This window comes from Camellia sinensis, chromosome 5, assembly GCF_055761805.1.
Source record: "Camellia sinensis isolate YWXY chromosome 5, ASM5576180v1, whole genome shotgun sequence".
NCBI classification, from domain to species: Eukaryota; Viridiplantae; Streptophyta; class Magnoliopsida; order Ericales; family Theaceae; genus Camellia; species Camellia sinensis.
In genome coordinates, this window is record NC_138965.1 from 147,348,246 (window position 1) to 147,362,324 (window position 14,079).

At 33.3% G+C, this 14,079-nt stretch overlaps 1 protein-coding gene across 1 annotated transcript; it reads left to right on the forward strand.

Moving 5' to 3' along the window:
- Nucleotides 1-8,099: 8,099 nt before the first annotated feature.
- Nucleotides 8,100-11,375, forward strand: LOC114304222 (receptor-like protein EIX1). The gene is made up of 2 exons (XM_082869977.1): nucleotides 8,100-8,887; nucleotides 9,096-11,375. The coding sequence occupies exon 2, from the start codon at nucleotides 9,158-9,160 to the stop codon at nucleotides 11,309-11,311; it is 2,154 nt and encodes a 717-aa protein (XP_082726103.1). The 5' UTR covers nucleotides 8,100-8,887; nucleotides 9,096-9,157; the 3' UTR covers nucleotides 11,312-11,375.
- Nucleotides 11,376-14,079: the final 2,704 nt, after the last annotated feature.

Genomic DNA, 14,079 nt, shown 5'->3' on the forward strand with positions numbered 1-14,079 from the left:
AGGGAATTTTGACAACCAGGTATATAGGTAATATCAAAATCAAAAATACTTAAAATAGCTTGCCAACGAGCAAAAATTTGTTTACTAGCAAGATTTTGAATATCTTTTTCAAGAACATATTTAGCAGATTTGCAATCAACACGAAGTAAGAATTTTTGATTTAAAATATCATCTTGAAATTTTTGAATACATAAAGCAGTAGATAAAATTTCTTTTTTAATAGTACTATAATTGAATTGTGCTTTATTCCAGACACCAGAATGATAGCGAACAATTTGTTCAGATGATTGAGGAGTAAGTTGCTGAAGTAGAATGCCACCATAACCAATATCGGAGGCATCAGTTTGAATAATTTTGAAGGAATTTTCAGTGGGAATACCAAGACAAGGAAGGGACTTGACATATTGTTTGACTTGTTGGACAATAGAAGTATGAACAGAAGACCAAGGAGGAGGATTATCCTTTAACCTATCAAATAAAGGTTGACAAGTTTTCCTAAGGTCTTTATAAAATTCAGCAATGTAATTGAGGGAACCTAAGAACCTTTGTAATTGAGTTTTATCAAGAATTTCATCAGGAAATTTGGATGCAAATTCAATGGATCGACTAATGGGTAGGATAGTATTATGATGAATATCATATCCTAAAAAGCGAACTTTAGTTTGAAATAATTTAATTTTAAGAGCAGAAATAACAAGACCATGACTTTTAATTGTGTAAAAGAATGCAGTTAAATGTTTCCAATGTTCACTAAGTGATTTTGAAAAAATTAATATTATTTTCTAGTTTTAGTAACAAAGAAAATAAAATTATTTTTTGTTTTAATTTATTTTCTGATTTTGGTAACTAGAAAATTATTTTGTGTTTGTTCTGTTTTTTGTAATCAGATAGTTTTGTGGTATTTTATTTTCTAGTTTCAGTAACAAGGAAAATAAAATTACAGTATTTTTCTAGTTTTAGTAACAAGAAAAATAAAATGATTTTGTGTTATAATTTATTTTCTGGTTTAAGTAACTAGAAAATTAATTTGTGGTTTGGTTTTCTGATTTTTGTAATCAGATATTATTTCGGTATTTTATTTTACTAGTTTTAGTAACAAGGAAAATAAAATTATTTTGTATTGTAATTTATTTTCTGGTTTTAGTAACTAGAAAATTAATTTTGTTAATCAATCATGTAACTTTGTGACTCGGTCACAATCTGTTAATTTTGTAAGTAACTTATGACTTCGTTTGGTAGACCATTTTTTTTTAACCCTTTGTGAAAAGGTGTTAATTATTTTGACTTTATCATCGTGAGTATACATGGAAGAATTTGTTTCTAGAGTAAAATATTAGTTTTACAAACTAATTTTATTTTTATTACAATGTGGATTTATAGTCTTGAATTGTTTCTGCACTTGAGTCGTAAGATATATATATTCACAAAAACATTTTAATGCATATTTAATTTGTTTATTTATGTACAAATCAAATTTATTAAATGAAGGTATGTTTTGTCATTTTGAAGTTTAAAGTTTAAAGTTTAAATGCGTTGGATTTTATTTATGAGTTGAAAATCCTTTTATTTCATGATGCAAGTGATGGGATCGTGCATGATTAATTTATTTTGTTAATTCATTATTTTTAGTTGATGCGTTTGATATGCATGTATGATATCAATTCAAGTTATTTCTTAACAATGATTTCAAGTGATTTGGAATGATAAATTGTTATGTCGACTTTGGACATAAGCAGGTTAATTTGAATATTTTTAATCAATTTTGAATGGGTGTTTAAACACCAGAGAAATTTAAACATGAAGATGTATGTAATTATATCGGTCCATTTAATTGGGAAGTGATTTAAGAAATCTTTTATGTTGATTATTGAATTATGTGACATGAGATGTCATTAATAATTATTTTACTTGCGTAGTAGAATTTGTTAAACCATGAACCATTTTATTAATATGGGGGTGTATCTCTTGCATTAGTTGAGATAATTTAATTTTCTTCTGTCACAAATATTTTTATGACAGTGACATTTATTTGTTATTGAATTGCAAGAATGTATACAATTAAATGAGTTTTTAAATTGTTTGATTCTTAGGCAAAAATTTTTATGAGGATATGATTTTGTCAAAACATTAATTCTGACTTGAGTAGTCATAATTATTTTGGTTTTTTCTTGAATTTGTTTTAAAATTCATTGATTTATATTAGAAGTGATAGGGGTGGTGAATATGATGCACCATTAAATGAATTTTGTGCACAACATGGCATTATTCACCAAACTACATCCCCTTATTCTCCACAGCAAAATGGAATTGCTGAAAGGAAGAATAGAACCCTAAAAGAAATGATAAATGCCATGTTACTAAGTTCAGGCTTACCACAGAACTTGTGGGGGGAAGCAATATTGTCTGCTAATTATGTTTTTAATAGAATACCCCACAAGAAAACCAATAACACTCCTTATGAATTGTGGAAAGGTCGACCGCCTTCCTACAAATACTTAAAAGTGTGGGGGTGTTTGGCAAAAGTTGAAGTTCCTGTTCCTGTTCCTAAAAAGACTAAGATTGGACCAAAAACAGTAGACTGTGTGTTTATTGGTTATGCTCAGAATAGTAGTGCATATCGGTTTCTGACTTATAAATCAGAAATACCTTATATAAATGTGAACACTATTATAGAGTCAGGGAATGCTGTGTTTTTTGAACATGTCTTTCCTTACAAGAAAGGACAGGAATTAAGTTCACAGAAAAGAACTTATGATTGTACACAAAGCCAAGAGGCTAATGACAATCAAACACAAGAGACTAGTAATAGTCTCGACCAACAGATTTTAACTAATGATGAACCAACACGAAGTAAAAGAACGAGAACATCAAAATCCTTTGGTCCAGATTTTCTGACATACTTGTTAGAAAATGAACCTCAAAGCTTTAAGGCAGTAATGACAGGTCCTGAAACACCTTTGTGGAAAGAGGCTGTTAATAATGAAATTGAATCCACTATGCAAAATCATACTTGGGAATTGGTGGATCTTCCACCAGGTTCTAAACCTCTTGGATATAAATGGATATTCGAGAGAAAAATGAAAGCAGATGGTTCAATTGACAAGTATAAAGCAAGACTTGTTGTTAAAGGTTACAGACAAAAGGAAGGTCTGGATTATTTTGACACATATTCCCCTGTGACAAGAATAATATCCATTCGCATGCTTATTGCTATAGCAGCGTTGTTTAATTTAGAAATACATCAAATGGATGTTAAGACAGCTTTCTTAAACGGTGATCTAAATAAAGAGATCTATATGGAACAACCCGAAGAGTTTGTAGTATCAGGGCAAGAAAAGAAAGTTTGTCGACTTGTAAAATCCCTTTATGGATTAAAACAAGCACCTAAGCAATGGTATGAAAAATTTGATCATGCAATGCTTACTAATGGGTTTAAGATAAACGAATGTGACAAATGCGTCTATGTTAAAAACACTGACCAAGGATATGTCATAGTTTGTCTTTATGTGGATGACATGCTTATCATCGGAAGCAGTCAAACATGATCAAATCAACTAAGCAGATGCCTAACAAAAGATTTGATATGAAAGATATGGGGGTCGCAGATGTTATATTAGGAATGAAAATTACTAAAACATCTGAAGGATATGCATTATCTCAATCTCATTATATTGAGAAAATTCTTGATAAATTTATCAATGATGATTTGAATTTAGCTAGAACACCTGTAGACATCAGTCTTTATTTATCAAAAAATAAAGGTGATGCAGTGTCTCAGTTAAAACACTCCCAAATCATTGGAAGCCTAATGTACCTAATGAATTGTACTCGTCCTGATATAGCTTATGCTATCAGTAAATTGAGTAGGTACACTAGTAACCCCGGAGAAGACCATTAGAAAGCGATCATTTGGGTTCTTAGATATCTAAGATTCACCCGTGATCATGGTTTGAACTTTACTCGATATCCAGCAGTACTTGAAGGTTATTGTAATGCAAATTGGATATCGGATACTAAAGATTCAAAATCCACAAGTGGATATGTCTTTACTCTAAGAGGCGCTGCTGTTTCTTGGAAATCCACGAAACAAACATGCATCGCACGATCCACAATGGAATCCGAGTTCATTGCTCTGGACAAAGCAAGAGAAGAAGCAGAATGACTTCGTCACTTCTTAGAAGACATACCAATGTAGCCAAAACCTGTGCCAGCTATTTGCATTCATTGTGATAGTCAATCTGCAATAGGCAGAGCACAGAATCATATGTATAACGGTAAGTCACGACATATTCGTCGTCGACATAATACCGTAAGGCAATTGTTGTCAAACGGAATAATCTCAATAGATTATATAAAATCTAAAGAGAATATTGCGGATCCGTTAACAAAAGGTTTGACAAAAAAGCTAGTGTATAGTTCATCGAAGGGGATGGGATTAAAGCCTATTACATAAGAGTCGTCATAATGGTAACCCTACTTATATGACTGGAGATCCCAAGAACTAAGTTCAAAGGGACAACTAAGTTATGTATGGCTCACCAGAAATCACCAAGGGATTAAAAATTCCATACCCATTCCTATGGTGAGAGTAATATCTGCAACATATGTTGTATGCAGGGGTATAAGGATAAGCTTTGCTTTTAATGATTACTTATATCTTGATTAAGGTATAAAATCAAGACGAGTATAAGGAGATACTCACAATAAGAATCACCTATATGAGTGTTGAACTGGGGCCGGTTCCATGAGAATGAAAAGGCTAAATTCTCTAGAAACACTTATGAAAACCAGGCGCGTTCAAGGCCAAAATGAACACAACAGTGAGAACCACGATGTGTCAGAAGATATTTTTGTGTGAAATCTATTGTCTTGGCTTACACAAACGGCTGAACAATTCAAGGCATCGCGTCCATTGGTTAGCCAGTAAGTCCGATAGGTTATCACTAGGGAAGGTTCAAGGCCGAAAACTACCTATCCTGATGCAAGATATTTTCGACTTATACTCTTTCGTAAAAGTCTGCATATTGTTGCATTTCCGTTGTCATCAAATTCCATTCATGTGGGGGATTATAGGAAATGGTAGGAAAAATTATGGGTAAAACCAAAATTTTTCCTCAAGTTTGGTCTATTTTTTAGGTGGGCCCCGAGCGTCGATTTACTCGGGTCAAAGTGGTAACACGTTCTATGCCGCGTTGTAATTCACGTGGTATATTTGGTTGCTCAAAACCATTACCGAGTGAATGGGAAATTGAAGCCAAAGTGTGCTCCATGATAATAGAGTTTTGGTGGAAATTCCTTAAGGTTGTAAATTGGCTTGTCCCACATTGATTTGGTGGAAAGTTTTGAAAGGGTTTATAAGGCTTGGGTTAGATACTTGGGGTGTGCCCCAAGGGGTACCCAAGTGTTTTAGAGGGAGAGGTTATGGGCAAAATGGGCTAGACCCATTGGACCCAAAAATCACCACACGCGCGCGCGCCGCCGCCGCCGTCCGTCCGGTCAGGCGGGCTGGGCTTGGGTGCGTGGTGTGTGGTTTGGTTGGGCTTCTAATCTTTTTGGACCAAAAATATTTGAATTTAATTTTATTTTTTGGTAAAATAAAATCCAAAATTCAAATTAAACTGATTTGGATTTTCTGTACATCCAAATAGGGCCCTTCCCGTTTTCAAACAGAATTAAACTGGCTTCCCCTTTTTATCTGTTTGATTTATTAACCCAACAGATTCAAATCTGTTTAAATTTGAAACTAACAGGTTTCATACCTGTTCAATTCAAAACCAAGAGCCACCTTTACATCTATAAATAGACTAGCCTCCCATTTGGATTTCACTCCAATTTTCGTACTCCATTCTCTGCTTTAAATCTCTGCATTTTGCTGCATCTTATTTCTGAAAGAAAGAGTGTAAACACTTTGAGTGTTTGACGAACGATTAAATTGTAGTGTTGCTTTTATTCGTTGATAAGATCATTTTATCCTGGGATATAGACCTCTGAATTCTGATAGCACCGTGGAGAGGACGAATCTGTCTTAAGGACACAGTGTTAAACACTGGACTTGATCAGAAAAGTTATTCAAATAAATTAACCAAGTAAGTTGTTTAATTTTATTCTGTTTTTATTTGTTTATTTAATCAGATTTTATTTTTTGTTTTTGTAACAAAATAAAATCTGTGGTTTTATTGTTTATTTATTATTTAGAGTTTGATTTTTGTAATCAAACAAATTCTCTCATTTTCTTTATTTCTTTATATTCTTATTGTTGTTTTGTACACAACAGAATTTAATCTATTTAAATACAGGGAAATTGTCCTACAAAAACTACTAGAAAACTACCTACACTATTCACAGTACAAAGGCATGGTTGTTCTCCGATGGCAGAGAGCTAGAGAGAGAAGTCTTTTTAAGATAAAAACTATTCGGTTAAAACACATATTACGTTAAAGGTAATATGTATAGATGTAAGAGATATAACCACCCACAACTCTATCTCCACATAAGATGAGATTGTGGGTTATTCATTGATTTGAAATTTAAACTAATAAGGTCACTATATGGGTTATGAGTCATACCACCACGAGCGCCCAAATGCGGGTCTGAAACCTGACCCGATTTTCAATATAAATAAATATGACTATTTAGAAAAGAAATAAATAAATAAGTAAATATAAATAATATAATAAAATGATATAAAATAAATACAAACAAAGTTTTGAGACTTCTAAGAATTCTAACCCAAACAAAAACAAAACAAGTGGTTCTGTTAAAACGCCGAAGAAAACAAAAACAAGTTGTTCTGTTTTTGTATAATTTTATTTATACAAAAACTATCAACGAAGACTTGAAATTATACTTTTTTCAACGTATAAACCCAAACAACACGGCCAAAAAAAAAAAAAAAATGTAGAGCCTACTACAATAATAGAATTTTGATAGTTGAAACGGACCACTAAAATATTGTGATAGGAAATATTCATAAAATTTATTAATTTGTGTTGTGATGTGTCATGTATTTACTTTATACTGAAAAATGCTATAAAAGATTTTTTACAGAGGCAGATGTGGAGACGGAGTAAAAGCCCCAATAGAGATTCACTCAGGCCCTTGTGGGTGTAAAAAAATTGGGGATATATATATTATAATTTCCAAATAAAGTTTCAGAAAGTGTTATAGGAAAGAGAGTAATGAAGAGGTTGAGAAGTGAATTTGGTTTTATTTTTCACCGTGAACATAAATATCCTGCTAAAGGATGTGTATCTTATATTTTTATTCTTTTATTCAAATAAACAGAAATTTCTTGTAAAATATTGTTATGGAAAAGAATAGTGAATTGACCAAAGGTGAGTGGTTGAAGGTCTTGTCAGTTTGCTTATTGTTAACATCAACGAGCACTTGAAATTAAAATTGGAGAAATTACTTACCAACTGTCCTTTCTAAAAAAAAATTACAAAATCATGAAAAATTTTATGGTTTTGATTATTATTATGTATGAAGTTTATTATTAATCTGTAATTTTTTTTTTTCAAATCTTACACTGAATTGAAATTCCTCCATTAAATTTTTCTCTGAAGTCTAACCCAAAAAAAAGAAGAAGAAAAAACTAATACAACTTATAATAGCCTCTTATTCATTGATGTGACACACAAAAATAGAGTTTTGGAAATTAAAATAGGACCTAATAAGAATAACTCATGTAAGTAAATATATATATATATACACACATACTAGAGGTAGGTGTGTGCAATTTGAAAATTGAATATGATAATTATGGTAGTTATTTGAAACAATTGGCTTGAATTAGAGCTAATTTATAACAATTATCATGTTTCCTAGGCATTTTTAGAAGGAAAAAAATTGGAACAATTATACCAATAGAGATGTTCGCTTTATATATTAATATATATATATATATATATATTTGTATATTATATTCGAAGTAAAAATAAGCAGAAATTTCCTGAAAAATATGGCAAGAGTGGAAAGAAATAACATGTGGCCTACATATGCTGAATAATTGGACACTCTATATATCTATACAAATATTTGTATAATATATTCAAAGTAAAAATAAGCAGAAATTTCCTGGAAAATATGGCAAGAGTGGAGAGAAAAGTAACAGTAACACGAGGCCTGCATATGCTGAATAATTGGACACTCTATATATAGTGGCCATATCTACTTCATTGATCTCAAAGCAATACAATACAATACAATATATCTCCCACCTCTTAGGTTTTGCATGACCATGAATAGATCAATGCAACCTGTTGCAATTCTTTTCTTCCTTCTTGTCTTTCTCACCATAACATCCATTCATTTTAGTTTCTGCAATGCAAACCATGATGTGGTCGTGTGCATGGAGAGTGAGAGACAAGCTCTTTCTGCCTTCAAGCAAGACCTAGTAGATCCTTCAAACCGACTCTATTCTTGGGAAGTCGAAGATGATTGCTGCAAGTGGGAAGGAGTTGTTTGCAACAACTTAACTGGCCATGTCCTCGAGCTCCATCTTCAAAATCCTAGTACTTTATTTGATTTTGGTTCTGAGGTTACCGCATTGAGAGGTGAAATCAATGCTTCTTTGCTAAATTTGAAGCACCTCAAGTACTTGGATCTAAGTCTGAATGATTTTGGAGGAATACCAATCCCATCCTTCATTGGATCTCTGGCAAGTCTGAGATGTCTTAACTTGTCTGCAGCTGGATTTGGAGGATCAATTCCTCATCAACTTGGAAATCTGTCGACTTTACGTTTTCTGAGTCTTAAAAGTTCCAGTTTCGGTTTAGGTTTTGGTTTGATGGATGTTGACAAGCTTCAATGGCTTCTTGGTCTTTCCCACTTGGAACACCTTGACCTAAGCTACGTGAGCCTTTTCAAAGAACCCAACTGGCTGCAGGTAATTAACGAACTCCCTTCTTTAGTAGAGTTACATTTGTCTGGTTGTCAACTTGATCCCAGTCCTCATCTACTCGATGTTAATTTTACATCTCTTGTCGTCCTAGACCTGTCATTCAACTTCTTTGGCACTTCAACACCCATACGCAGTTGGATCTTTAGCCTTAGTAGCCTCGTTTCTCTTGATCTAAGCTCGAGTTTTTTTGTAGGCAAGCTTGAAGGTTTCAGAGAAAATGGATTTGAAGGTCCATTTCCAAAAGTTTTCCAGAACATGACCAGTCTTGAATATCTTGATCTATCAAATAATGAACTTGAGGGTCCATTTCCTGTGTTTTTGTCCAACATGACCAGTCTTCAACATCTTGATCTATCTAGTAATAAACTAGAGGGAAGGCTACCAAAATTCTTGGGAAATCTTTGCAACTTGAGTTTTGTTGATCTGTCATTCAACAACTTTAGCGGGGAATTGCTTATAAGTTCATCTAAATATGTAGTATATGCTTTGGAGACATTGTTCTTGTCTGGGAATCATCTTTCTGGTCATTTACCTGATGAATTTGAACAATTTAAAATTTTGCGATATTTTAAGCTCAGTGATAATTTGCTTTCTGGTTCCATTCCAGCCACTATAGGAAGATTGGCATCGTTAGAAATATTGGAATTACAAAGAAATCAACTAAATGGAACTCTTCCCCAAAGTTTTGGGCAACTTTCAAAGTTGAAAACTCTTGATGTGTCTAATAATTCGTTAGAAGGCATTGTGTCAGAAGTTCACTTCACCAATCTCATCAATCTGAGGAAATTATATGCCTCTGGAAACCAGTTGACTTTAAAGGTGAGTCCTAACTGGATCCCTCCTTTTCAACTTAAAGAAGTAAAACTTGCTTCATGGCATTTGGGCCCAAGGTTCCCCATGTGGCTCCAATCACAAAAGGGCCTTGAGTACCTTGACCTAGCCTACACTGGAATATTAGATGCCATACCAATTTGGTTTTGGAACTTATCTTCCTCCCTTTATTTTCTAGATCTCTCCCACAACCAAATCCATGGTGAGATTCCATATCTTCTTGCTCCTCCTGAAGGCCAAAATATTTACTTGAATTCCAACCGTTTTAACGGTCTTTTACCCCGTATTTCTTCCAATTTGAATCACCTTGATCTTTCCAGCAATTCATTTTCTGGGGATATCTCCCACTTCCTATGTGATAGGAAGGACAGACAAAAAAATCTTTTAGTTCTTGATTTAGGAGGAAACCTTCTGTCAGGTGAAATTCCTGATTGTTGGATGAGTTGGCAATCACTAATAATCATAGAAATGGGAAACAACAATCTAACAGGGAATATCCCAAGATCCATGGGGCTTTTAGGACGTTTGCAGTGGTTACATTTGCGCAGGAACCATCTCTCTGGAGAAATTTTTTCATCTCTGCAAAATTGTATAAGTTTACGGGTGGTTGACCTCAGTGAGAATGAGTTTCAAGGAAGCATACCTACATGGATGGCGAAAAGGCTGCCACATTTTATTGTTCTTATCCTTCGTTCCAATAAGTTAGATGACGTAATACCTCCAGAACTTTGTCGCCTCTCCCATCTTCAAGTCTTGGATCTTGCTAACAACAATTTGTCTGGAGCAATACCACGGTGTATCAACAATTTTACTGCCATGGTAAGAAAAGAAAAACAAGTGCATTCTATTGCAAATGAAAATCCCATGTCTGACAATGCTATGCCTCCTGCTGTTGTTGCTGCTTCTGCTCCCTTTGGTAGCAAAGATTTCTCAGAGAATGAAGTTTTGGTGACAAAAGGAAATATAAATCAATATGACAAGATTCTTTCTCTTGTGACTAGCTTAGACCTTTCGAACAACATCATATCTGGAAAGATCCCTGAGGAACTAACTAGTCTCCAAGGATTGCGTTTTCTGAATTTGTCTGGAAATCACATAACTGGTGTGATTCCAAAGAATATAGGTAACATGGGGTTGTTGGAATCTCTTGATTTATCCAGAAACCAACTCTACGGTGAAATTCCTCCAAGCATGTCAGGTTTGAATTTTTTAAGTTACTTGAATTTGTCTTATAATAGCTTGTTCGGAAAAATTCCATCGGGTGCCCAACTCCAGAGCTTCCATGCTTCTAGCTTCACCGGCAACAAGCTTTGTGGACCTCCACTCACAAAAAATTGTAGCAATAATGGCAAAACACCTGAGGGGAATGAAGGAGATGACGAAGGTGCTAGATCTGAAGTGGATTGGTTTTATGTGTTTATGGCTTTAGGATTTGCGGTTGGTTTTTGGGGCATCTCTGCTCCAATATTGTTCGTTAAGTCATGGAGGTATGCATATTTTCGATTTCTAGATAATGTCTGGACTAGACTTGTGTTGCTATATGTGAGTAAATGTGTTTACATTGTACAAGTCATGTAGAAGTCTTCTGTTTGTGTCTTCTAAATATTATGAATAAATTTGTTTTCTTGGAATGTCTTCTTTATGCATAAAGTTCTTGTGATTTTATAATGAAATTTTCCATATCATGGTTAAAGTTTCTGTCAAAAAGCAGCTTATGATTATGTGTAAAACGAAAAGTCTGAGAATCATTTGAGAAGTCAAAAAACTTCTAAAAGAAAATTTGCTTTAAATTTGGAAATTATAGCAAATTCAGAGCAGGACCATGGAGTAGTTTTCCCTTAAAACACCGAACACAATAAAAAATGAAATGCGTGTATATATATAACTTCTACATGAAACTTTGTTTTCAACTTGTTTTCAATCAAAATATCTTAAAGAGTATACCACAGAATAGAACACATTTTATCCCATACTTGTCGTCTATATAATCTTCAAACAGTTAATCTTTTAAATATGAATTTGTAGTTCAAGAAATTGAAAAAACTTGTTGCCAATTATTCAGTTTCATTCTTAACAGATTGAGGAGGAAATTAAGATATCTATTCATGTCATTTTGTTAAATGTTTAGGTACCTCCTTCATAATTCCAATTGTCTTCCAAATTAGGCTCTTTGTCTGCATAACATTGTCTTTCTGGGAGAGGACAGCCTTGGTAGGAGTTGTTGTCAAAACAGTGCCACAAAAGCTTGTCCCAATAAGGATCCTACAAACACATACGACTACTGTCAACGACATACTGTACTAACATATTACTATGCTAAACGTCAAAACTAGTAAGGAAACTCTGGTATTTGAAACGAGACCCAAGTAGAATAATACGATAGGGATAATGGTAATTTAGACAAAATTCAACCCACATCAATATATCACTATATGAAGTTACAATACAAAATTCGGTTCAATTTTCGGTCCTAGCAGCATTACTCTTTTCAAATAGTCCACTCTCCAACTCAGATTGGAATCAACTGGAAAAAAAAAAAAAAAAAAAAAAAGACAAGATTGATGCAAGTAAATTTAAAAATGACCATCCCAAGGTCAAAGTGCATGCAATCATACACAATAAAATAGAGTATGGATAGTTTCTTCAATAAACTCATATTCCCAGCTTTCTATATACTCTAAAAATTTCATGCCAATTTAACAACATTCACAAACTATATCAACAAAGTTCTAAACATAAGATACCCTTAAAAAAATGAAAAAAACGAAAGAGTTCTAAAGATAAACTATGAACCGTAAAGGTAAATGATAAAGGGAACTTGATCCCAAATTGTTGGAGTGTATGGTACATTTTTCTATGATTGTGAAAATTACTCAAGCTAATAGTTTTCCATTACTATGGATGTTAGATTTCAAGTACCATAAAATACTACAGATGCATCAGTAGCTAGAAAAAAACAATATTGACAAATATAAGGGATCCACATATGAAAAATATGTTGACCATAAAAGGCTGATATTGAAGCTTGAAAAAATTTCAAGATATTGAAGTATAATGAAAGTAACAAATACTTGGTATCAATATCGAAATTTCTACCACATATAGTCATCAAACATAAGGATAACGTGGATTTATGGCCTTTTCGTAGTATTTTAACATTTGGCAAAGCAAATTTATTAACCAATGGACAATTTCAGAGATGTTCATAGTAACCTAAATTTTGTGTGGTTGTGTGTGCGTGTTTGTGCCTTTCAATTATAGAAAGAAAGAAAAAAAAAAGACAAAAAGTCCTTCAAAACAAAGATCTATGTTGTTTTGGTATTAGAAAAAGAAAAACTCAGTTGAAAAATGAGTGAAAATCTCTCTCCCCTGCCTACTGGAAAATGAACAATCAAAGTTTTAATCTATTTTTCTTTGACTACCATTTCTTAATCCAAACAGACATTTTGCTAGAAAATTCTTGAACTTACAATCACAAGCATACAATGTCAAAGAGAATATAATAAAGAGACAATGTGCAAACTTAAAAGCTTAAAGGGTAAATTACACTTTCCGGCCCTATAGTTTGACCCAAATTTCACTTTGGTCACTATTGTTTCAATTGGAACAATATTAATTAACCCTATGCTTTAAATCAAGTTCCAATTTGACCATTCCATCAAAATTATCTTCAAAATGGTCTGTGTACTCCTCAGGTGATTGACATGTATTACAATAGTGTGAGTTCAACATCCAATTTGGATGGAAGCAACAAATTGAAACTGGGCTTGAAGTATAGAGTTAACATTACTCAAATTGAAACAATAAAGACCAAAGTGAAATTGTGGACAAATTACAGGGGTGAAAAGTGTAATTTACCTAAGCTTAAAATATATGGAAAGCTAGAAGAAATCATAACAGATACATAAACAACACAAAGTACCTTACTGACTATATGGCCATGTTTGTTTGGGCGGACTGGATTAGTATTCCCATGACTAATAGTCCTAGGATTATGTATCCTATCTTAACTAATAATCAAGTTTAAAATAATTAGTCCGTACTTCAATTGTTTAACCAAACATCGAATTAATAATTTTATTGGACTATTAGTCCAATCCCAAGCTCATGTCCACCCAAACAAACATAACCTATGTGGATTCCCAACTATGATAAGCAAGGACTTCACCCTAGTAACCGCAACATTAAACCTCCTCTGATTGCTAAGAAAACCAGACAATAGGTTTTATCAAACCCATTGTGTTTGGCTGTTGACCTCATAGTTGAAACAATTATAACTTCTCTCTCTTGTCCCTGGAATTGCTCAACACTCCCAACCTTAACACTGCCCATATCAAATGATTCCA